Source organism: Sapajus apella, unplaced genomic scaffold, assembly GCF_009761245.1.
Source record: "Sapajus apella isolate SASKATOON/1434 unplaced genomic scaffold, GSC_monkey_1.0 scaffold2, whole genome shotgun sequence".
In the NCBI taxonomy this organism is placed as follows: Eukaryota; Metazoa; Chordata; class Mammalia; order Primates; family Cebidae; genus Sapajus; species Sapajus apella.
The window spans coordinates 67,935,150-67,959,525 of record NW_022436942.1 but is presented as its reverse complement, the minus strand read 5'-3'; the positions used below and the strand labels follow the sequence as shown (position 1 = coordinate 67,959,525).

General features: G+C 53.3%; 1 protein-coding gene across 3 annotated transcripts in view; it reads left to right on the top strand.

Moving 5' to 3' along the window:
• The first annotated feature begins 358 nt into the window (after nt 1–358).
• The window catches only part of TRPV4 (transient receptor potential cation channel subfamily V member 4), a 50,915-nt gene continuing 26,897 nt past the window's right edge, over nt 359–24,376 (top strand). For 2 of the 3 annotated variants that reach the window (XM_032301167.1, XM_032301162.1), the window contains exon 1: nt 17,575–19,740. In XM_032301167.1, the coding sequence (XP_032157058.1) occupies nt 19,079–19,740 (662 nt within the window). In that variant the 5' untranslated portion in view covers nt 17,575–19,078. Of the gene's footprint in view, nt 459–17,574; nt 19,741–24,376 lie in introns of those variants that run through there. The other variant, XM_032301175.1, reaches the window with a different exon arrangement.

Sequence of the window (24,376 nt, the reverse complement as noted above, 5' to 3'; positions counted from 1 at the left end):
ACTGTCTGCTGAATGAATGAATGAGCAAACGTGTGGAGGACCCGGCCGGGACGCCCATGAACAGACGAGGACACCGTCCCAGGGCGCCCGAAATCCCGGAGCAAGAGCGAATGGGAGCCGATTCCAAGCAGAGTTCCCCCCAACGACCGCCTGCCGCTCCATGCAGGGATCGCGACGCCCATTTCCCAGGCGAGGAAAGTGAGGCCGCGGTCCCGCACCTCCCCCGCAGGGGCGGCCCTCGCCTGGCGGGTGGGGTGCGAGCAGGGGCCGCCCCTTCCAGGGCCTGCGCTCTGCGGGGTCCGCCGGCCGGCGGGTGGGCGGGGAGCAGGCCGGGGGCGGCGCGCGGCTGGAACCTGAGCCGGCGGAGGAGGGACCCGCGGGCGGACGGGCGCCGGGCGGTCCGGCCGGGATTCAGGAAGCACGGAGCTCCCGGCCGCCGGCGCCCAGCCGACCCGGAGGTGAGTGGGGCCCGGGCCCAGGAGGGGCGGCCCAGCCGAGGGCCCCTCGCGCCCCTGGGGGCGTCTCTGTGGCCCGTCCGGTTCCGGGGGTCCCGAGGCTCCGAAGTGCGGGCCGGGGGCGCGCGAGGCGGGAGGCTCGAGGTTCCGCGGGCGCCGGCCTCTCCGCTCAGTGCCCTGGGGCCGGACACCGGCTCTTTGGGCCTCGGTTTTATCACCTGTGAAATGGGCACCAACGCGGGTCCTGGGGTAGCTGGACCGGGGAGAGCGGTCCGGTTCTCTGAGACCCCAAGCCAGGGAACCAAAGGCCCGGAGCCCTGCAGCCTTCCTGAGGAGACTTGGAAGAGGGATTTGGGGGGCCGAAGTTTTGCCCTTGGCCTCTGAGCATGTTGGAGGAAATCTGGAGCCTGGAGCTTCCAAAGGCGGCTTCTTGGTCACTGAGTCCCAGAGAGATGGCTGTTTCCTCCTAGAAGCATGAAACTCTTTAACCTGTAGTTCTGCCCTGGACTCTCAGGAAGGCCCTGGGCAGAGGGAGAGAAACTCCCACACTCCCCACTTGCCTGGAAATTCCGACCACAGCCATGGCCATCCAGCCACCCCTGCCCTAGCCTGCCCCAGCTGTCCCCTCTGCCTGTGCTCTCTGTTTTGCAGATGGGGACACTGAGGCTTAGGTCGGGGATCTAACCAATTGGGATTTAAACTAGGGGCTGCCTGGCACCAAAGCCCTCCCCTGCCACACCAGGTGGCCTGTCCTGGAGCCAGCTCTGCACAGAGGACCTGGTGCCCACGGGGTACTTGGGAAGTGACAGGGCAGAGGTGGCCTATGACTGTTTGGGCTCAGCTGCTAAAACAAAGGCCCCTGCTTTGGGCAGGGGGGCTGTGAACCCCTGAAATGCTGGGCACATACCCTGTGGGAGCTTTGTTCTGGGATGCTAAGACCTGCTTGAGGATTTAAGCTTTGCCACTTTGGCTCTGGGCAAGGGGGTAACTCGGGACTGGCTCCTGAGAAGGGTGAGAGGTGGGCTTCCTGGGGAGCATGGGTAGAAATTTCAGGCGGGGTCATCTGCAAGGCAGAGAGCAGGCCTGTGTGGGGCTGGGGTGTGTGCTCTGCAGTCCCCTGCTGTGTGACCTTGGGCTCGTCGCTTGGCAGTCTGAGCCTCTGTGTCCTCTCCTCTGTAATACTGGGGTGCCTGAGGGCAAGGCCCAGGGCTGCCGTGAGGACCGATGCCCTTGGAGGAAACTGGCGCTGCCACTGTTGGCTGCCATCATTGTTTCAACAGTTGTTGCTGCCCCAGACATTTTCCTAACAGAGGGTGAAAAAAGTCAATTGGCCATTTCCACGTTTCTCCAGTTCATTCTGTCTGAAGAACGGTGGGAACCAGAAAGTCTGGGGACCCACCTTAACTGGTGGATTGCAGGGGGAAGGGGCCCCAGACACAAATGGCAAATGGCAGTCATAGCTCAGGGTGGTTCACTTTGTAAGACCAAGGCGGGGCTGTTTGGAATGCAGGTAGCCAGGGAATGGTTGCCTGAACAAGAAGGGTGTGATGCCCCAGGAGGGAGGCTTCACATGAGCTCTGGTGAGGATGGGATTCCCCAGGTGAAACCCAGACACCTTATATCTGGGGCAGGGGCTGTGGAGGTTCCTCCTGCCTTATCTGGTGCCAGCCGGCCCTCTGCCACTTACTCTCTCCTCCAGCAAATGTTCTCTGCAAGCTCACCTGTGCCAGCTCTGGGTTGGGCACTGGAGCACTGAGATGCTTCCAATCCCAGCCTCGCTCTAGCCTGTGCAGGGAAGAAGGATTTCCCCTGGTGCAGCTGTGGCCCCCAGGGAGGAGCTCCCACACCTGACTGTGGGCATCTAGCAAGGTGAGCATGGTCGGCGCTTAGTAAATGTATGCTGTGGAATGAATGGAGGTCAGGGGAGAACACCAGAGGGTAGGAGGACCAGGAAGGACCCACGAGGGCTGGGTCAGGGTGGTGTTTGAGCTGCACCTTGAAGAATAAATGCAGAAGTAGAAGAAAGAACATTCAGGCAAAGAGAATGGTGCTAACAGAGACATGGCTTTTACCTGTTACCAGGTGGCTACACCTGGGGTTTACAGAGGAGAGAAATCATTCTGTTTGTCTGGAGTTTGTGACATGACAGAAAGGGTGAGGGATTAGACAGGCAGGGGCTAAGCCAGGCGCAGAGGCCCAGAGGTCCTGGCTGGGAGTGACATGGTTGTTCGTGTGTTCTAGAAAGGCCTCTCTGGCTGCAGAGTGGGAAAGATTGGAGGATCCTAGAGGGAGAGGCTGGTGCCAAGGCTGGGGAAGTCATCCAAGCTCTGAGTGGAGAGGGGCAGCTGGAAGGAGATGTAAGCGGGACGGAAACACTCAAGACTTAGCCTCCTGTGCCTGGCACATAGTAGGTGCTCAGCCAGTGTTGATGGCATGGTTGTCTGAACAAGTACTTCTGAGATGGTCAAAGTCCTTTGAGTTCCTTCCTCTGTACCTAGGGGGATGGGGTCCACATGAAGTGGGTGTCTCTACCCCATGCAGGCCCTTGACCCTGCTGTTCTGCCTCAGTTTCCCCCACTTGACTTTGGGAAAGACATGCCAGTCTGTTCTCCAAATTATAGGGACCCAAGTAACAGCTCCTCTTGTTGTCACAAATAGCATCCGGGGAGCCAAGGGAACATTTATTTCATGCCAGTGGGCCTCTGGAAGGCTCCGCATCACCAGTTTGGAGCAGAATTCACCTGTTAAAGATTAATTCAGATCTCTTGAGATAACTTGTGGTCATAGGCCCTGTGGCTGCTGTTCTGAACTCTGGGTACAAGGTTCTGTCCGGCTTTAGCCAAGCCTGGGTTGCATTGACAGTTATGATGATGGCAAGCCTTTACCGAGTGCTCACTGTGTGCCAAGCAGTGAGCCAAGCACTCTCAGCACATCTGGATACAAAACTATGATTGTCCCCTTTTTCAGAGGGCAGAATGAGGTCTGGAGGGTAAGTCGCTTGTCTAGGTTCTCTCAGCTGAGAAGGGCAGAGCTGGGACCTGAATCCCATTTGTCTGATTGCAAATCCATCCCTTCACCTGTAAGATGGCCCGTCCCCATTTGTGTGGATCCTCGCTGGGGTGCCTCGGCTCACGGGAGAGATACTCTACAGTACAGAGATAGGAACCTGAATTGCCCGGGTAATCGCAGTGGCTCACGCCTGTAATCCCAACACTTTGGGAGGCCAAGGCGGGTGGATCGCTTGAGCCTGGGAGTTTGAGACCAGCCTGGACAACATGGTGAAACCCTGTCTCTAGAAAAAATACAAAATTTAGCCGAATATGTTAGCGTGTACCTGTAGTGCCAGCTACTTGAGAGGCTGAGGTGGGAGGATCGCTTAAGTCCAGGAGTCAGAGGTTGCACTGAGCTGCGATTACGTCACTGCACTCCGGAGCGAGAGACCCTGTCTCAAAACAAACAAACGAAGAACCTGAATTGCACAGACAGGGCTGGGCTTAAACCTTAGGCCTGCTGTTCTCCCCGGGGGGAGCTCTGGGAAGCCACCTGGCCTCGCTGGGCCTCCATTTCCTCCTCTGTCCAAGGGACTCTCGTCCCACTTTGCAAGGATGATCCAAGGGACGTGGATGGGGCTGTGAAAGCTGGCTCTTCTCCCTCAGCCTGCATCTGCTCCCCTTGACCCCAAGCCCATTTCGGGGTATGGTTTCTTCCAGCTCATCCCCTGGCCACCCATAGAGAGCCCCTTTGTGCCAGGTGGGTGGGTGGAAGGTATTGGGGGCAAAACTAGACTTGCATTTGGGCAAAGAATGATACCTTTTCAGCAGTGAAATATTTATGAGCATTGACTGAGTGCCAGGAGCCGGCAACATTTTTTTTGCTTTCCTGATTTAACGCTTAAAAACTGGCGCTGGAGCCCAGCTGCCCAGGTTCAAATCCCAGCTTCCAATAAGTTCCCTTACTTCTTGAGCCTCAGTTTCCTCATCTGGACAGTGGGGATAAGGTAATACCTGCCTTGTTGGGAGGTTGTGGACAGTCTTCAGCACAACCTTGAGTGTTTGCTTTAAAACCAGCATCTATTGCTTGATGTTCACTTTTTATTTTTATTTAGTATTTTTAGAGACAGGGTCTCAGTCTGTCTCCCAGGCTGGAGTACAGTGATGTGATCATAGCTCACAGCAGCCTCGAACTCCTGGGCTTAAGTGATCCTCCTGCCTCAGCCTCCCAAGTAGTTGGGACTGCAGGTGTGCATCACCACACCCAGCCAATTAAAAAAAATTTTTTTGGACCGGGCGCGGTGGCTCAAGCCTGTAATCCCAGCACTTTGGGAGGCCGAGGCGGGTGGATCACGAGGTCAAGAGATCGAGACCATCCTGGTCAACATGGTGAAACCCCGTCTCTACTAAAAATACAAAAAAAATTAGCTGGGCATGGTGGCGCGTGCCTGTAATCCCAGCTACTCAGGAGGCTGAGGCAGGAGAATTGCCTGAACCCAGGAGGCGGAGGTTGCGGTGAGCCGAGATTGCGCCATTGCACTCCAGCCTGGGTAACAAGAGCGAGACTCCGTCTCAAAAAAAAAAAAAAATTTTTTTTGCAGAGACAGGGATGTCACTATATTGCCCAAGCTGGTCTCAAATTCCTGAGCTAAAGTGATCCTCCTGCCTTGGCGTCCCAAAATACTCAGATTACAGGTGTGAGTCCTGATGTTCATTTTGACGGTGGAACAGCTTTCCTACTACTGGGGATGGGCAGGGGCAGGAAGGCAGAGCCCCATTTTACAGCTGAGGAAACTGAGACTTAGAGAGGAAGCAATTTACCCAGGGATGCTCAGCTGGCTCATGGCAGAGCTGGAGCTGGAAGCCAGTTCTGAGTGACATTGGTGTCCTTGCGTTCATGAAAAGCCCAGTGGCCAACTTAGCTTCTTGTGTGGAGAGCAACGACAGGCTCACCCATCTTGGAGCCTGTGCCACCTCAGCTCACCCCCAGATCCGCCACTTGCTGCTCTGTGACCTCAGGAAGTGACCTAACCTCTCTGTTCCTGGGCTTTGCTGAGGTCAGAGCTCTGCCAACTTGAGGGGGGTTTGGGTTACTCTGGCTGCTGCTTTTGTCCTGGCCTGGGCTCCTTCTGCCTCGGGTGTCCTTGGGTCCCAGGAGCTGGCACCAGGTGGCCGGACAGAAATGAGGAAGGGACAGGGCCTCACTTTCAATGTGACTCTGACTTCCTTCCCCCACCAGCCCCTTCCTGACCATTGGTTTCCCCTTTCTGCCCCGATCCCTGGCCACTGCTGGTTGTGTGACCCCAAGGAGGTCACACCGCCTCTCTGAGCATGTTGCCTCATCGGCGAGGGAGGACCACACGAGACCACGCCAGGCACACAGGAAGCCCTCGCAGGTCTCCAGATGAGGTCAGGGCGTTGGAAAGGCCACAGAAGGAGGTGGGAGCTCAGGGGACAGACAGGCACGTCATTGATCAAACGGGAAAATCCTTATTTTTCTTTGGGTAGTGAGTAACAGCTGCCCCTCCTGTCCACCCACCCTGCCCCCTGCACAAAGAGCTCCTCAGTCTCATGGTGCGCCCGTTTTTCCCTGAGGGTGGAGTGGCCTGGGTTCCACCCGGCTGACTGGGAGGGCTGCCACCTTCTGGGACTGTTCCCCGTGTGTGTGTGTAGATGTGCGTGTGTATGTGTGTGTATGTGTGTATGTGTGTCTATATGTGTGTCTGTGTGTGTATATGTCTATGTGTATGTATATATGTATGTGTATATGTGCATATATGTATGTCTGTATGTGTATTTGTGTGTATGCGCATGTGTATATGTCTCTGTGTGTGTTTGTGTGTATATGCATGTGTGCATGTGAGTATATGTGTGCATGTGCGGATGTGTATATATGAATGTCCATGTGTGCATATGTATGTGTATGTGTGTGTATGTGTGTATATGTATTGTCTGTGTATATGTCTATGTGTGTGTGTATATGTGTGTGTCTATATGTGTACGTATGTGTGTATATGTATATGTGTGTATGTGTGTTTGTGTTTAGATGCATGTGTGTGTATTGTGTGTATATGTGTGTGTGTGTGTGTGCACGCATGTGTTTATGGAGGGTGGGCTCCATGGGCTTTGGGCTGAGACCTCAGCAGGTGAGGGTGGGACAGGGGGCATGGGACTGACTGACCCATGGGTGTGGTTCACTCCTGTCCCCACTCAGCACACAGGAGGGACTCAGGAATACCTGTAGGTAGAGTGAAGAAATGAAGGAAGGAAGGAAGGAATGACTGGGTGAGCTAGCCAGGCAGGGCGTCAGAGGGAAGCACCTGCTCAGATGCAGGCTCTGGCTCTGAGACCGAGTTTGCTTGGGTGAGTGTCACGGTCTTGTTTAGCCTCAGTTTCCTCATCTGTAAAATAGGCTCATGATAGTTGTCCTCATGAGAGGTGTTGGTCTCATAGGCCAGAAAGCCACACACAGTAGGTGCTCAGTAAGCTGTCTGTTCAAAGATGGAAGGGAAGAAGCTAATTAGTTAGTTGAGCAGAGGTTCGCTTTGGAGACCTGTCTGCCCTGGAGAGAGTAACTAAGCCCGTCTTTCACTCCTTTCCTCTGTTTGTTCATCCATCTATCCATCCATCCATCCCTCTATCCCTCTGTCCCTCCATCCATCCCTCCCTCCATCCATCCATCCATCCCTCCATCTATCCATCCCTCCCTCCCTCCCTCCATCCGTCCGTCCGTCCGTCCGTCCATCCATCCATCCCTCCATCCATCCCTCCATCCATCTATCCATCCATCCATCCCTCCCTCCCTCCCTCCCTCCATCCATCCATTCCTCCATCCCTCCATCCCCCCATCCATCCCTCCCTCCATCCCTCCATCCTTCCCTCTCTCCCTCCCTCCCTCCATCCATCTATCCATCCGTCCATCCATCTGTCCATACGTCCATCCGTCCATCTCTCCATCCATCCCTCCATCCATCCATCCCTCCGTCCCTCTGTCCCTCCATCCTTCCGTCCCTCCATCCCTCCCTCCATCCCTCTATCCCTCCATCCCTCCATCCATCCGACCATCCGGGAAATACATCTTGAGCAGCTGCTATGTGCCGGGCCCTGCTCCAGGCATCTGGGCCTCAGCAGTGACCGGGAAGGAGTCTCCCCTCCTAGAGCTTTTGTCTGAGTCACATCATCCCACACGAGATGCTCTGGGGCCACTTTGTGAGACTCTGATACCCACAATGACCAAGTAACCCATCGGTGGGAACTGCGATGAGCTCCCTTTTACAGGCGAGGAAACTGAAGCTCAGAGGTCAAGTGATCCGCCTGGGGTCACACAGTTACTAAATGGCAACGCCAAGATTCAGACTCCAAGCCTGTCACCACTGTGCCATCCTGTCCTGCTGACTTCCAGGAGACATGGCATTGAGAAGGGCAGTCCTAGGGAGAGGGCATGGTAGCCCCCAAAGGGATAAATGAACTCAAATGGATTTAAAAGCAGATGGTTAGAATTCTAGGCACATTCATTTCCTGTAGTTGTGGCCTCAGTTAAATCTCATTCTCTCTGATCCTCAGTTTGCTCATCTGTGAAATGGGGATAACAATGACACCTACCTCAAATGAGAGAGAAATGTGAAAGTGCTTAGCATATGATAGGTATTGGATAAATGTCAGCCCTTACCTCCTTCCTCCAGGGACTGAGTTTATTCATCTGGGAATGGAGACAAACATTTTTAATCTCTTTAGTTATTATTTGGATTAAAACAGACAGAAGGGGGCCGGGCGCGGTGGCTCAAGCCTGTAATCCCAGCACTTTGGGAGGCCGAGGCGGGTGGATCACGAGGTCAAGAGATCGAGACCGTCCTGGTCAACATGGTGAAACCCCGTCTCTACTAAAAATACAAAACATTAGCTGGGCATGGTGGTGCGTGCCTGTAATCCCAGCTACTCAGGAGGCTGAGGCAGGAGAATTGCCTGAACCCAGGAGGTGGAGGTTGTGGTGAGCCGAGATCGCGCCATTGCACTCCAGCCTGGGTAACATGAGTGAAACTCCGTCTCCAAAAGGGTAAAAAAAAAAAAAAAACAGACAGAAGGGGCCAGATGCAGTGGCTCACGCCTATAATCCCAACACTTTGTGAGGCCAAGGTGGGTGGATCGTATAAGCCCAGGAGTTCAAGACTAGCCTGGGCAGTATAGTGAGACCCCTTCTCTACAAAAGATAAATTTTAAAAGTAGGCATAGTGGTACACACCTGTGGTCCCAGCTCTGGGGAGGCTGAGGTGGGAGGATGCAGTGAGCCATGACTGTGCCGCTGCACTCCAGCCTGGGTGACGGAGCCAGACCCTGTCTCAAAACAAAAAGCGACCAAATGGGAGGTGCTGTGTGAAGTGTGCCACGGAGGGTAGGCATTACCGATGGCGGGATTGCAGGCATTGGCCTCGGCCGTAATTCCAAGCAGTTTACCCCAGAGGCGGCAGCCTGCTGTTGGCACAGACTGGTGTTGAGGCCGGCTGGGGCACAGGAAGGATCTCAAACTGCTGCCTCTGCCTCCCTTCCTCACTTCCCACCCCATCCGCCCATCCTGGGCACCTGCCCGCTTCTCCCTCCTCTGATTTGGCAAACTCAGGACTTTTGCTCTTAGGAGTGGGGCAGAGGAATGTGCACATGGATTCTGGTCCTCAGTCTCCCAGCTGGTGGGGAGCCCTTGTCCTGACAGCCTTCCAAAGGTGACAGAAGTCACAAGCCCTGCAGAGACCCGGGAAGTGTGGGTTCTAGCGCCTGCTCAGTTCACCTCCCTAGACCTCGTCGTCGTCATTCCCACCCACACTGTAAATGGAGAGAATCTTAGCAAGAATAGCAGAGCAGCTGCTGTCATTGAATGCTTCGTATTTGCCAGGCACTGTGCTGAAGGCTTGGACTATTGCATTTAATCCTCACAATAGCCCTTTGGGGTAGGAGCTATTATTTTATTTTTTAGTATTTATTTTTTGTAGAGATGAGATCTCACTATGCTGCCCAGGCTGGTCTTGAACTCCTGGGCTCAAGCCATCCTCCCACCTTGGCCTCCTAAAGTATTGGGATTACAGGTGTGAGCCACTGTACCCAGCCTTGTTTTTAAATTAAAATCATGATTGTACAGTACACCAAATAATTATGGAGCAAATATGGCTTATCCCCACCCAGATCATAGTGATTATTACCCTCACTTTACAGATAAGGAAATTGAGGCCCAGAGACAAGATGTGACTTGCACAAGACCATTACGGCCAGTGAGTGGCAGACGAGTTGTAGAGCACTGATTAGGCAACGTTCAAAGGCCAAAGAATCCTCTCTGTGGCTGTGACTGTTTTTTAGGAGAGGGACTAGGCCAGAGAGACGGTGGCCCTAAGGTTTGTTTGTTTGTTTGTTTGTTTGTTTGTTTTTTTGAGACAGGGTCTAGCTCTTGTTGCCCAGGCTGGAGTGCAGTGGCACTATCCTGGCTCACTGCAACCTCTGCCTCCTGGGTTCAAGTGATTCTCATGCCTCAGCCTCCCAAGTACCTGCGATGGCAGGTGCCCACTACCACGCCTGGCTAATTTTTATATTTTTAGTGGAGACCAGGTTTCACCGTGTTGGTCAGGCTGGTGTCAAAACTCCTGACCTGAACTGATCCACCCACCTCAGCCTCCCGATGTGCTGGGATTACAGGCGCGAGGCACCGTGCCTGGCTGGCCGAAGGTTGTGATACCTCCCTTCTCCCGGGCTGAAGCTGGGTGGCATGTTCTGGAGCAGGGCTGGCTGAGAGGGTGGAATCCTGGGGCTACGCTCTAATGAGGGGGAAGCAAGATAAGGGAAGAAGGACCTGGAGCCTCCTCGGGTAGTGACTTTGTATCCTTGAGCCCCTACTGTGTGCCAGACCCTGTTTGAAACCCTTTACGTGGCCAGGTGTGGTGGCTGACACCTGTAATCCAAACACTTTGAGAGGCCGAGGTGGGTGAGTCAGCTGAGGTCAGGAGTTCGAGACAAACCTGGCCAGCATGGTAAAATCCTGTCTCTACTAAAAGTACAAAAATTAGCTGGTGCAGTGGCGGTGCCTCTAATCCCAGCTACTAGGGAGGCTGAGGCAGGAGAATCACATGAACCTGGGAGATGGAGGAGGTTACAGTGACTCAAGATTGTGCCATTTGCACTCCAGCCTGGGTGAAAGAACAAGACCCTGTCTCCCCCCCCCCCAAAAAAAAAAAAAAAAAAGAAAAGAAACCCTTTATGTGTACTTAATCCCCATGGCATTCCCATATTGCAACAAGGAAACTGAGGTTCTGGGAGGGAAGTGACTTGCCTGAGGTCACTCAGCCTGGAAGAGTCATTTACATGTAATTCACATATCACAACTCAGTCTTTTAAAATGTACAGTTCAGTGGTTTCTTAGTGTATTCGGAATTGTACGGATGTCAGCACCATCTCATCCCAGAACATTTTCATCACCCCAAAAAGGGACCCTGTACCCATCAGCAGTCACCACTCCCCGCTCCCAGCCCCTGGCAACAACTAATCTGCTTCCTGTCTCTATGGATTTACCTGCTCTGGGCATTTCACATAAATGGAATTCTGCAATATGTGGCCTTTTGTGTCTGCAAGGTGCATGCTCTTAACCATTAAGCCACACCACCTCTTGGTGACTCCTATCCCAGGGCCAGGACGCTTGGAAATGACTTGGTCTCTGTGAAAGCTCAGAGGGGCATCTGCGTGTCCTGTCAGCTGGCCTCCCTCCAGCCAAGGGCTTGCAGAATGACAGAATGACTGCCACGGCCACGCTGGCCTTGCCCTCCGTGGGGCCCAATGAGTCACCCCAGACCTGCCCTGCCTGGGTGGTGTGAGTGTAAGGGGGACACCCTCCTGCATGGGGTGGGGGCCCAGCAGGACACTAGGGCTCTGTCTGTCCTGGACAGGCGGCCACTGTGCGGCAAACAGGAAGCGGGCTGGGCCGAGACCTGCTAGGTAAATACAGGCTGGCCAGGGAAGGTGCCGGGCATGGCGTGATGCCTCCCCGCCCCTGCTGCCTGCCAAGGACCGGGGAGTGGTAACCTGGCAGGCAGTAGGTTCTGCCTGGCCAAGGAGCTGAGCTCCCAGCCGGCTGCTCCGAATCTACCTCCAAGGCTCTGGGTCCAGCTGCTCGGCCTTCCCCAGGACTCATCGCCTTCCTCGGTCCCTTTGTTCATCTGTTCCCCTAATGATACTAATAAATAGTACACTGATACTGATGGTTCCAACAGCAGCCACTCTTGACTGAGCGCATGCTCTGTACCAGGCCCTGGGCTCAGTGTTTTGAATGCTTTATCTCATTTCACCCTCATGACAGTCCCCTTGGAGTAGATGCTATGATCATTGCTATTTTACAGGCGAGGAAACCAAGGCACGGGAAGGCCAGGTGACTTGCCCAGAGCTGGTGAACTGGCAGTTCACTAGGGACTGCGATCCACCCCCCACCCCATTCTGTCTCTGGCTTCTCCCTCCCAGAGTTCTCTTGTCTTTGTAGAGTGTCAAAGGCGCAGGTCCCAGGGATGAATGGATTCTAATCCTGCTTCCCACTTTCTGGAGCAAGGCAATGCCAGACAAGCAACTTCACCTCTCTGAGCCTCAGTTTTCTTAACCTGGAAGGTGGGGAGGGATGGACAGGTCTGGGGCTTTCTCTGTAGCACCAGCAAGGCTCAGAGTCCTTGTCTTCCTAGTACCTTCCTACCCATCAGTCCCCTGCAAGACTGATCTGGAATGGCAGGCACTCACAGTTGCGTTTATTTGAGGGTACTGTAGGAAGTGGGGGCCCCCAAATTGGCCAAGGAGCCCCAGGATGGAGGGAGGAGGAAGCACGCTGTGTCTGGGAGCCTGAGCTCCTTTCCCGGGGGCTGCTTCCTACCCATGGATTCCTCCCCCACCCACCTCCCGCTGCTCTCACGCTCTTCCTTCTTTCCTTCTCCCTGTGCCTCAGGCCACACCATTCCTCTGTGTATCCTGCACTTCCCCGCCAAACCTTTGTCCTGGACACCTCCTCTGCCCTTTATCATCCTCCACCTCCTCCTTCTCCTCGAAGCCTCTCCCCCTCCCCATCAGGATCCTGGCTGCCCCTCCTTTGTAACTCTGCCTGGAACTTCACAGGTCACTGGTCTTACCGCTTAAAAAAACAAATATTCATTGACGCCTCATTTTGCTTTAGCACCTTGCTGAATGCTGGGGACACAGGGGACACGAAATAGTCCCTACCACATGGAACTAAAACTCTGGAGGTGAAGAGAGAAGATGAATCAAAGAATAATATAGAGGCCAGGCGTGGTGGCTCATGCCTGTAATCCCAGCACTTTGGGAGGCTGAGGCGGGTGGATCACCTGAGGTCAGGAGTTTGAGACCAGCCTGGCTAACATGGCAAAACCCTGTCTCTACTCAAAATAGAAAAAATTAGCCAGGTGTGGTGGTGCGTGCCTGTAATCCCACCTACTCGGGAGGCAGAGGCACGAGAATTGCTTGAACCTGGGAGGCGGCAGTTACAGTGAGTTGAGATGGTGCCACTGCACTCCAACCTGGGTGACACAGCAAGACTCTGTCTCAAAAAAAAAAGAAATACACATATAGAAAAGCTTAATCGTGGGAAGTGCTGTAAAGGAAGGCACATGTTGCTTTAAGAGTGGAAACAGGAGGGCTTCTCAGAGGAAGTGCCTTTTAAGACAAGGCCTCAGGTGTAAGTGGGAGCCAGCCAGCGAAGGGAAGGGCATTCCAGGCAGAGGGAACAGCCTGTGCACAGGCCTGAAGGCGGGGAGAGCCGTCTGCCTTCCTCCTGGGCTGCGAGTTCTCTGAGGTTCCACACTTTTATGCCTCCCCTGTGCCCTGCAACCAGGTGCCACTCCACTGATGCCTGGTGGAATGAATTGATTCCAGAAGGGAGGGAACCGGCTGCCTGGAATGCTCTCCCTTGGGACGGAACGGTCTTGCACGCCCAAACTTGCCCCCAGATTTAAGCAGCTTTCTGTGGTCACGTAATCAGGAGGTTGGGATTTGACAAATGTGTGCCAGGGTTTCCATGAGATCAGGCAAAGCTGTGGGTAACCCCGAGGATGGGCCCCTTTTTCTACCCTCCGCATGTTGGGGCAGGGGGACGGAGCCAAAGGCCTCTGCCACCGCGGAATCGGGATTCTCAGAGAGAAGGTACCCACTGTGCAATCTGCCGGTTATTGAGGCTTTCTTTGTGCCAGGCACTTGGCTCAACGGGTATCCCTCTGACAAGGACCCTATTAAGATCCCTTGATAGGGCAGCTGAGGAAAGTGAAGATCAGAGAGGTTGGGTAACTTGCTAAGCTCACCCAGCGAATGAGCTCTGGACCTGGGATCTGAACCCCTGGTCTGCCTGATGTCAAAATGCTCACTCCTGTGCCCCACCGGCTCAGGGGGACATGGGAACAGAAAGCCAGGTTCACGGAAAGCCTGGGGTCTCTGTCCAGGGCAGAAAGGAAGGCTTGGGGACCCTGGCTCAGCCCTATATCTTGTCACCCTACTCAGGACCCCTGCACCCCTTAACTTGCCCATGCCTGAGCCCTTCTGGCCTGTGCAGTTCTAACACTACTGGACATGACTCTGCTGCTTGGCTTGTCTAGTTCCTTCCCCACCAGGTCAGTCCCAAAGGGATTTTTATCTGTTTTGTTCACATCTGTGTCTCTAGTACCTAGCATAGTGTCTGGCACATAGTAGGTGGTCAGTAAATGTGTGGAATAAATAAATAGTTATCTGGTTTCTACTTGTGCCCCTTGGGCCCTTTCCAGAGGAAGATGCAAATTCTGTCTCCGTCCATCCTAACCCAGCTGCCATCTCTGTGTGGACTACCCTTTGGTAAATGTATTCTAAAGAAGGGTTTGACTATAAACTAGGATTTAAAACCAACATATTCAAAAACCACTACTTTGGCTGGGTGCAGTGGCTCATGCCTGTAATCCCAGCACTTTGGGAGGCCGAGGCGGGTGGATCTTTTGAGGTCAGGAGTTCAAGGTCAGTCTGGCCAACATGTGAAACCCCGTCTCTACTGAAAATATAAAAATTAGGCAAGCAGTAGTGGCGTGTTCCTATAATCCCAGCTACTCGGGAGGCTGAGGCAGGAGAATCACTTGAGCCTAAGAGGTGGAGGTTGCAGTGAGCTGAGATCGCACCACTGCACTCCAGTCTGGGTGACAGAGTGTGACCCTGTCTCAACAAACAACAAACAAACAAACAACCGCTGCTTTGAATGAACGCTGTTGTGAAGACATCCATATGTGGGGACGTTCACAGTTATGCGGGAACGTTCTTGGGCGCCTCCCTGATGCACCCACTGGGGAGGGGCTCCTGGTAGGGGGCCTTGTGAGCCCGTGTGGGCACAAAGGGCCCACCATTCCTGCTCACAGTGGGTGCACACGTGCACACGCACATGGAGGAAGGTGGGAAGAAATGTATATGAAGGTCACACACAGAGGAGACACACGTGGACCCACACCCAGGCTCTCAGCCTCTCTCCCTGCCTGCACCCCCACTTCCCTCCCTCCCAAAGCTGGCATGAGTTTGGAATGTGTAATAACAGCCTTCGGGGCAAATTAGAACAGGGAGTAAACTCTTTCTCTGACCACAGAGAACAGGGCAGTGTTTGGGGAGGGAATTGCCACAGAGCAGCAGAGCTGGTTGTGTGTGTGTGTGTGCGTGTGTTTATGTGTACACATGCCTGTGTGAATGTGTACGTGTGAGCTGGTGTGTACACACTCCTGGGTGGTGTGATGTGGAAGGAGCCCAGGGCTAGGAGTCTAGAGGTTTTCTTCAGAGCCATTTGCTCCCTGGCTGGCCTTTTGGAGCCTCCATTTCCTGAGCTGCAAAGTGGGAGCAATTGCGCAGCTTTGTCCAGGTTCTTCGGGGGATTAAATGAGAGTGGGGCTTGGTAGATTTTAACGGGGGCTATAAAATGCCAGGCTGTAGTTCTGGAATGTGTGTACATGTATGTTTTGGGGAGGAGGAGTAAGGAGGAGAGGAAAATCAGAACCATATCACAGTGGTGATGATGATGATTAAATATGACAAGAACCAACATTTATCAAGTATTTCTTAAGTGCCCAAGAAACACTTGACCTGCCTTATCTCCCAGAAGCCCTGCAAGGGAGGTTCTGTTATTGCAATCCACATTTTATAGGTAGAGAAACCGAGGCTCAGAGAGATGAGAATGGGCAGGCAGTAATCATCCCTACCTCCTGGGATGGTTTTGAAGCTTGAAGGAGACATTGTAAGGGCTCAGCTGGTACCCTGGTACTCCATCATTAACCTGCTGTGTGGCCTCAGGCAAGTCGCTTAGCCTCTCTGAGCCTCACTTTCCTCATCTGTAGAATGAGAATGATCGCAGTACCTACCTCCAGGGCAGGCTTTCTCAACCTCAGTGCTGTTGACCTTGTGGGCTGGGCCGTTCTTTGAGGTGTGGGCTGTCTTTTGCTTTGGAGGCTATTTAGTGCATCTGGCATGGTGGATCCCAGCGAAGGCCCCTGTGCAGGGCCTGGTGAGGTGGCCGAGCTCCCTGATGGGGAGGCCTTCCCTTTCTCCTCCCTGATCAATCTGTTTGAGGGTGAGTATGGCTCCCTTTTGCCCTCACCTGGCACCCAGGACATGCCCAGTCCGCAGAGGGGTTCAGCCTGGGCTCTGCAGCCAACTGCCCGCATTTCAGTCCTGGCTCTGTCACTACCTGCTTTGTGACCTCAGCAAGTCGCTTAGCCTCTCTGATCCTGTTTCCTCATCTGTAGAATGGGAACGATCGCAGTATCTACCTCCAGGGCAGACTTTCTCAGTCCCGGCACTATTGCTGTTGTGGCCGGGTCGTTCTTTGTGGTGTGGGGCTGCCTTCGCTTTGGAGGGTGTTTAGTGCTGTCCCTGGCCTTGACCCGCCAGATGCCAGTAGTGCTCCCTCTCCTGTACAGTTGTGACCACAAATCATGTCATCAGATGTGGCCAAATGTCCCTGTGGGAGGAGCAGAACTGTCGCTGGTTGAGAACCACTGGTCTGGAATCATGGTGGGGCCTGGATGAGGCCCGGTGCTGGGCACAGCATGAGCTACGTCACCAGGTGAGGATGGTGATTTAGTTCATAGTGATTATTTCATCCTAATTAGAATGCTAATCATGATTGCCCAAGGCCTTGACTTGCCCAAGGCCACGCAGCAGCCAGCCACGTTGAGAATTGCTGGGAGGGGATTTGAACCCAGGACTGGCTGGCACCAGAGTCCCCATTTTGGAGTCCCCAGGAACCCAGGGTGCTGTCCAGGTGTGGGGGGGGGCTTTCCTCCTTAAGAGAGGGGCGCGGGCATGGTGGGGGCTGCTGGGACCTTCTTGGCTGCCTTCTCTGGCTTTGGGAGCTCCCTGGGCTGGGGTTCTATTAGCCCTTGAGGTGCCTTGGTGAGGGGTGCAGTGGATAGAAGGGTATTGACAACAGAGGATGTGCCTGATGCTGCCTTCTCCCCCCACCTCAGGACTGGGCCGTGCCCAGGAGAGTCTAATCCACCTCCCGCCAATGCCTGTGCCCCTGCAGATGCCCCTCCCACCTCAGCATCACCCCAGCCCCCATTCCTGCAGAGCAAAACCCAAACACATGCGGCAGCCTTGAGGGACTGGGGGTCCAGGTCTCCCTCTCCCACCTGGCAGGTTGAAAGGACCTCATGTCTCCAGTGGTTCTACTAGGTGCTAGCACTGAGTAGGTGCCTCACATGCTGGAGGACCCTAGGAGGAGGCTAGTCACCCTGGTCTTACAGGTGGGAAAACCAAGGCACAGAGAGAGGAAGTGATTTGCCCATGGTCAAACAGCTAATGACGGCCAAGGGGGGAACTGGATCTCTCTGATTTCAGAACCTGCCCTCCTAACTTCTCTTTTCTCCTTTAGTTATAATAACTGAAAACCCCACTCTATTTATTTATTTTTAGATGGAGTCTTGCTCTGTTGCCCAGGCTGGAGTGCAGTGGCGTCATCTCGGCTCACTGCAACCTCAGCTTCCCGGGTTCAAGCCATTCTCCTTCCTCAGCCTCCTGAGTAGCTGGACTACAGGTGCATGCCACCACTCCTGATTAATTTTTCTATTTTTAGTAGAGACGGGGTTTCGCCATGTTGGCCAGGCTGGTCTCAAACTCCTGACCTCAAGTGATTCTCCCGCCTCAGCCCCTCAAAGTGCTGGGGTTACAGGTGTAAGACACTGTGCTCAACCAAAACCCCACTTTAATCCCAGAAGCAGCACTGGATATACCTGGCCTCACTTCCCACTGCCTGCAGCCATATGAAGAAGATACTATAATTGTACCCATTTTGCAGAGGAGGAAACTGAGACTTGGGGAGCCCAAGTGACTTGCCTGAGTTCGTGCTACATGTAAATAGCAGAGCTGGGATTAGAACCCAGCCTCAATGACTCCAAAGGCCAGACTCTCGCTCCCTGTTGGTGTCCAGAGGGGAGCCCACCCCTGGAGGGAGCTCTGACCCTCTGTGTCCTGCTGTGCCCACTAAGGGATGACTCTTGCTGTGTCCCCACCTCTCTGGTCCAAGCCTTCCCTCCTGGAAGTCACAGAACACACAAGGTGGAAACTGGTTTATTTGTTTTTCTACGTGTGTCTTGGGTGGGAAGGGTGAGATGTACAAGAGAGGCCTTTTCAGACATGCCCCTGCCTCCCACGTGGGGTGGTAAGAGTTCCAGGAAACTCACCCTCGGTGCTCAGCCCTGCCTGGCTGGCACCATGCTACAGAGAACAGGCGGCTGACAGCCAACCAGCCGGGTCTTACCCCTCCCTCGCCCTGGCTCCTGGCTAAGCACTGGACCTGGGAGCCAGAGAGACCTGATTGAAGTCCAGCCCTTCTCCCTGCAAGCTATTTCAGTACCGCCTTTGAAACCTGCTTCCTCATCTGATAAATGGGAACAAATGACATCTTTGTCATAAAGTTGTTCGTTTGTGTGAGGACTCGGGGATGAACAAGATAGACACATTTCCTGCCTCCTGGCACCCACAGCCTGGGAGCGGACCGTCCCATGAACAGCTGGGATAAAGCTTCCGAGGAGATGAGCGTGGAGTGTGGGAGCGAGTATGTGCCGGGCAGGGAGGGCTTTCCAGAGGAGCCCAGTTGAGCTGGTACACCAGTGGGGAAGGAGTTAACCAGGCAAAGGTTGGGAAGGGATCAGCACTTTGTGCTGGGGAGCGGAGTTTGTGCAGTGGGGAAGTCAACTGAAGTCCTGGAGCCTCAGTTTCCTGTTCTGTAAAATGGGGATCATCATGATGGTGTGTGATGAGGAAGCAGGGCTGCTGGCCCACACGGCAAGTCCAAGTGGATTTTCTGAGCCCTTTCTGTGCCTGAAGCCCATGGTTAATGGTTCTACTTTAGCAGGTGCTTATCACATGCCAGGTGCTGCACCGCACTGGCCACCGGCCAGCATGTTCTGCCCACCAGGCTTGGATATCCCCATCTTACAGGTCAGGAAACTGAGGCCATGAAATGTCAACTTGCTCCATGTCATGGAATGACTGAGTGTGGAGCCTGGATTTGAACTGGGCTTGGTGGGGCTCCAAAGCTGTCTTTCTTGGTCATCAATAGGGTCTGGGTCCCAGGTATGGGGTCCCAGCGTGACCCTGCCCTCCATCCTCTTTCAGACAATGCCCAGGGTAGTTGGACCTGGGGCCAATTTGTGTTTCCAGGTTCCTGAAAGAGGCTCCTGTTGCAGTTCCCGCCTGAGGCTGGCGGCCAACCACATCTGGGAGTGGCCTCCCTACACCCCTGTCATTACAACGGTGGCTTTGAAGCAGCTGGCAGAACTGCTGCTTATCCACGTGGGAGGGGGCTTCCTGGAGCCCCTGCTACTGGCCGGGTTCTGCCTGATTTCCTTTTCATTCCCTTGCAGACTGAGCAGTGAAGACGAGCCTGGGGCCGGCATGGCGGATCCCAGCGAAGGTCCCCGAGCAGGGCCCGAGGAGGTGGCTGAGCTCCCCGGGGATGAGAGTGGCACCCAAGGCGGGGAGGCTTTCCCCCTCTCCTCCCTGGCCAATCTGTTTGAGGGGGAGGATGGCTCCCCTTCGCCCTCACCGGCTGATGCCAGTCGCCCTGCTGGCCCAGGTGATGGGCGACCAAATCTGCGCATGAAGTTCCAGGGCGCCTTCCGCAAGGGGGTGCCCAACCCCATTGACCTGCTGGAGTCTACCCTATATGAGTCCTCGGTGGTGCCTGGGCCCAAGAAAGCACCCATGGACTCACTCTTTGACTATGGCACCTATCGTCACCACCCCAGTGACAACAAGAGGTGGAGGAAGAAGATCATAGAGTGAGTATTGCTGGCTTCCTGGCCAGTGGTCTTCTCCTCTGTATCCATTCACCCATTCATCATCCATCCCTCTACCTGTTATCTACCCATCTATCAATCCATCCATCCATCCATCCATCCACCTATCAATCCATCCATCCATCCATCATCTATCATCCATCCATCTGTCATCTATCCATCCACCCATCATCATCATCTATCCATCTATTCATTTATCTATCATCTTCCATCTGTCCATCTATTCACCTGTCCATCATTATTCCATCTGTCCATCCACCATCTATCCATCCACCCATCATCCATTCATCCATCTATTCATTTATCCATCATCCTTCCATGTGTCCATCTATTCATCTGTCCATCATTATTTTATATGTCTATCCATCTATCCATCCATCTACCCATCTATCCATCATCCATCCATCCATCCATTTATCCATTATCCACTCCTCTACCCATTTACCCCTCCGTCCACCCTTCCATAGGACATTTGCCTGTTCATCCATTCACCCATCCACCCACTCATTTATATAACTATTTATTTATCTATCTGTTCATTCATTCATCTGACTTTTTTTTGAGATGGAGTCTCACTCTGTTGCCCAGGCTGGAGTGCAGTGGCATGATCTTGGCTCACTGCAACCTCCGGCTCCAGGTTTCAGTGATTCTCTTGTCAGCCTCCTGAGTAGCTGGGATTACAGGTGCCCGCCCCCACACCTGGCTAATTTTTGTATTTTTTGTAGAGACGGGGTTTCACCATGTTGGTCAGGCTGGTCTTGAACTCCTGACCTCAGGTGATCCACCCACCTTGGCCTCGCAAAGTGCTGGGATTACAGGTGTGAGCCACCACACCCAGCCATTCATCTGATTTTTTATTCACCCACATATTCACCTAATCACCTGTCCCCCATGCATCTACTTGTCTGTCCACCTCTTCACCTACACATCCAGCCTTCCATTGTTTATTATCTTCTTATTTATGTATCTGTTTACCCATCCATCCATCCATTTATCCATCTATCATCTACTCATTCATTCACCCACATACCCATCTTTTCACTCTTGTCCATCTGTCCAATCCATCCGTCCATCCATTATCCACTTATTAAAATATCTATCTACCATCTATTCATCTGTCCAGCCATGCACCCATATACCAACCTTCCATTCATCTACATTTACTCATGTGTGTGTCATTCTATCCTCATCTGCCCACTGTTTCTATTCATCTAGACATTCAGCTATCAAACCATTCATTCATTCATTCATCCATTCATTACATTTCTAATGCTTGATTGCTAACCCGCCTGCCTGCCTTCTTTCCTTTCTCTCCTCTCTTCCAAGCACCCATTCATTCACCCACCTCTCTGTCCATCCCTTTGCTTAGTCACTGACTCATTGATTCATTTGCTTATCTTTTCTTCCATTTTTGCATCTATTCATCCATCCTTCTACCTACCTTTGCCCTGCACACATGCAGCTGCCCCTTCTGGGTCTTCTTCAAGGATCACCTCCATTCCTGACTATCCAGTGGCTTTCCTGAGGCTTGAAGAGAACTGGCAACCCCAAGGCATCCCCCTTTCTCCCATAACCATAGCCTTATGAAAGAAAAGACAGAGTGAAGAGAAGCCCTGGATGGGGTGACAGCATGTGGCCCCCACGATGCATTCCAGGCCAGGCCTAGCTGGGGACTGGGAGCCCCCAGCCCCCTTCCCCCAGCTTGTCTGGTCCCCGTCCTTCCCCCAGTGGGTTCTGCTCTGAGTCTTGCAGCCCAGACTCTAGACTCATAGGTGTTTGCCTGGCATCTGCACGTGGTTCGTGTGACATTCTACAAACTCAGGCACCCAGGGCTCTGTTTCCAGCATGACCCTGTCATCTGTCACCTGCAGAGTCCCTGCTTTGTGAGGCGAGCCCTCCCTCCTGGTCCTTTAGAAAGTCCAGGGGCTTCTACAAGCTTTTGGCAGTTTTTGGGAGGGAGCAGGGCTTACAGTCTGCTAGCTAGCTCTTCCTGAGCCTCAGCAGGCCCTGCCGAGCCATATCCTTTCTAGGTCCCAGCTCTGCTGTCCCTGATGTGCCCTGAAGTGACCCTTCCCTCAACTGCTCCCTGAGATCCCCTCTCGGTGACCTCTGTGTGTGTCCTGGAGGATGGCCCTGAAGTCTGGAGATGCCCTGGACATGCCTGGTCCTCCTCTCTCTCCCCTGCCGGCCACGGATTTATTGATCTCTCAGATGGAGCCCATTCACCTTCGCAGCGCGTGCTTGGTCAAGAGCTAGCTGCCCCCTTTATTTATTCAGTCACCGATTCTTTTAGTGGATGTTTCTTTTGTTTTTTCTTTTTTCTTTTTTTGAGACGGAGTCTCACTCTGTCATTCAGGCTGGAGTGCAGTGGTGCAATCTCGGCTCACTGTAACCTCTGCCTCCCAGGTTCAAGTGATTCTCCTGCCTTAGCCTCCCGAGTACCTGTAACTACAGGTGTGCACCACCACAACCAGCTAATTTTTGTGCTTTTAGTAGAGACAGGGTTTTACCATGTTGGCCAGGCTAGCTGGAACTACTGACCTCGAGTGATCTGCTGACCTCGGCCTCCCGGAGTGCTGGGATTACAGGCGTGAGCTGCCGCACCCAGCCAGTGGATGCTAATCTTGAGTGCCCACTCTGTCAGTCAGTGGGGTTAGCCCTGAGTCTCCAGGGTGAGCCAGAGCAGATCCGCCTCTACTCAGGCGGCACTTTCAGTTTAGAGGATGGGACAGGGAAGAAGCAAGTAGCTGAGCACATGGATGTATGATTTGAGTTGGGGGAGGTGCCGAAGTTAGAGAGTGGGCGGATACAGGAAAGGTAATCCAGGAGGGCTTCTTGGAGGAGTTGGCATTTAAGCCCAAAGCCAAGGGTTGCAAAGGGGCAGGTACAGAGAGGGAGGGAAGGGTGTTCTAGGTGAAGAGAAATGTGAGTGCAAGGGCCTAAGGCTGGAGAGGCTCTGTAGATGTGTCCACGGAATAAGGCCTCACAGTCACATTCTGTGTGCTGAAAAATCTGTGCAACCTCTGCTCAGAGGTAGAAACAAACTGAGGGCCAGAGCAGCACAGTGCCCAGGGTTCCCGCCCTTCTACTGAAAGCTGGTGCCCAGGGTTCCCGCCCTTCTACTGAAAGCTGTGAGCTTTGTGTCTCCCCTTCCCTCCCTCAGACCCCTCCTGCAAGCTCTCCTCCCAAACGTACCCCAGGAAGTCCAGGCTGGTGGAGGAAGAGGGATGCAGCTGAGCCCTGAAGGCTGCCTCAGTGAGATCTGGTGGGGGCAGTATTCCTTTTTATTTTTTGGCTCAAAGGTCAAAGTTCAGGAAGAGGAAAAGTGGGTGCTGCCCAGGTGCTCTTATTAGAGGCTGTCTCTGTGTCTGTGCTCCTGTCAACAAGAGAGCACCTCTTACCCCACTGTGGATGCTAACGACCCCCTTTCCCAGCACCTGCCCCGAGATGGAAGAGGAAGGGAGGAGAGTGGCTGTCCCCTTCTCATGGTAAAACAGGTGGGGTACAGCCAGATGCCAGCTTCGTCTGCCCTTGCAACCCTGTCCCACCTGCTTCCACATCCTGCCCTGTCCTCAGTTTCCCCAACTGCATTCCCCTTCTCCTCTGGCCCTGCTGCTTCTTGTTAGGGTTTCTCTGTTCCCCTACTCTACCCTCTTCTTCCTCCCAGACACTGTGCTTCCATCTTCCTTCTCTTTAGCTTCTTATTCATTGAACAGAGTCTTACTGGATCCCAGGATGTGCCAAGCACTGGGCCGGGTAAGAATGTGACAGAGAGAGCATTCCTGCCTCACGGCGGCCCTGGGCTAATTCTCTCTCAGAACCTAGCATGTAATAGATGCCCAAATAATGTTTGTTGAGTGACTGAATGAGTGTCTCCATGCCCTCCTTCTCTTAGTGTCTGTTTCCTTCCTTTCTCTCTCATCTTTTCTCCTCCCAGCCATCTCTGTGCCATGCCCTTCCTCCTTCTGCCTCTGTAGCTCCACATCTCCCCCATGCACGTACAAGTTCCTGACATGCAGTAGGTACTCCTTAATAATGGTAATATCAACTAACATTTATTGTTTACTGTGTGGTGGGCCATGGGCAAGTACATACAAGCATGGCCTCATTTGTTTCAAATGTTTGTTGAATAATAAATTTATTTATTTATGGAATGAATAATTATGGAATGATAGTTACGGAACGAACGGATGAAATGCTTCATCTTTTAGTCTGCTGTTTCTTTTTCTCTCTGTTTTTATCTTGTTCAGTCTGTCTGCCTTAGTAAGTACACAATAAATTACTAAAATATGAGTGGGTGGGTGGGTGGATGGCAGCTGGATGGATGGATAGATAGATGGATGGGTGGATGGGCAGATGGATGGATGGACAAGTGATGGATGGGTGGGTGCGTGGGTGGTTAGATAACTGATGGACTGATAGATGGGTTCATGGATGAGTGATGGATGGACGGGTGCGTGGATGGATGAGTGATGGATGAGTGGATGGATGAGTGGGTGGATGGATGGATGAGTGATGGATGGATGGGTGGATAGATGGAGGAGCGAGTGGATGGGTAGATGGATGGATGGGTGATGGATGGATGGGTGAATGGATGGGTTGGTGGGTGGATGGGTGG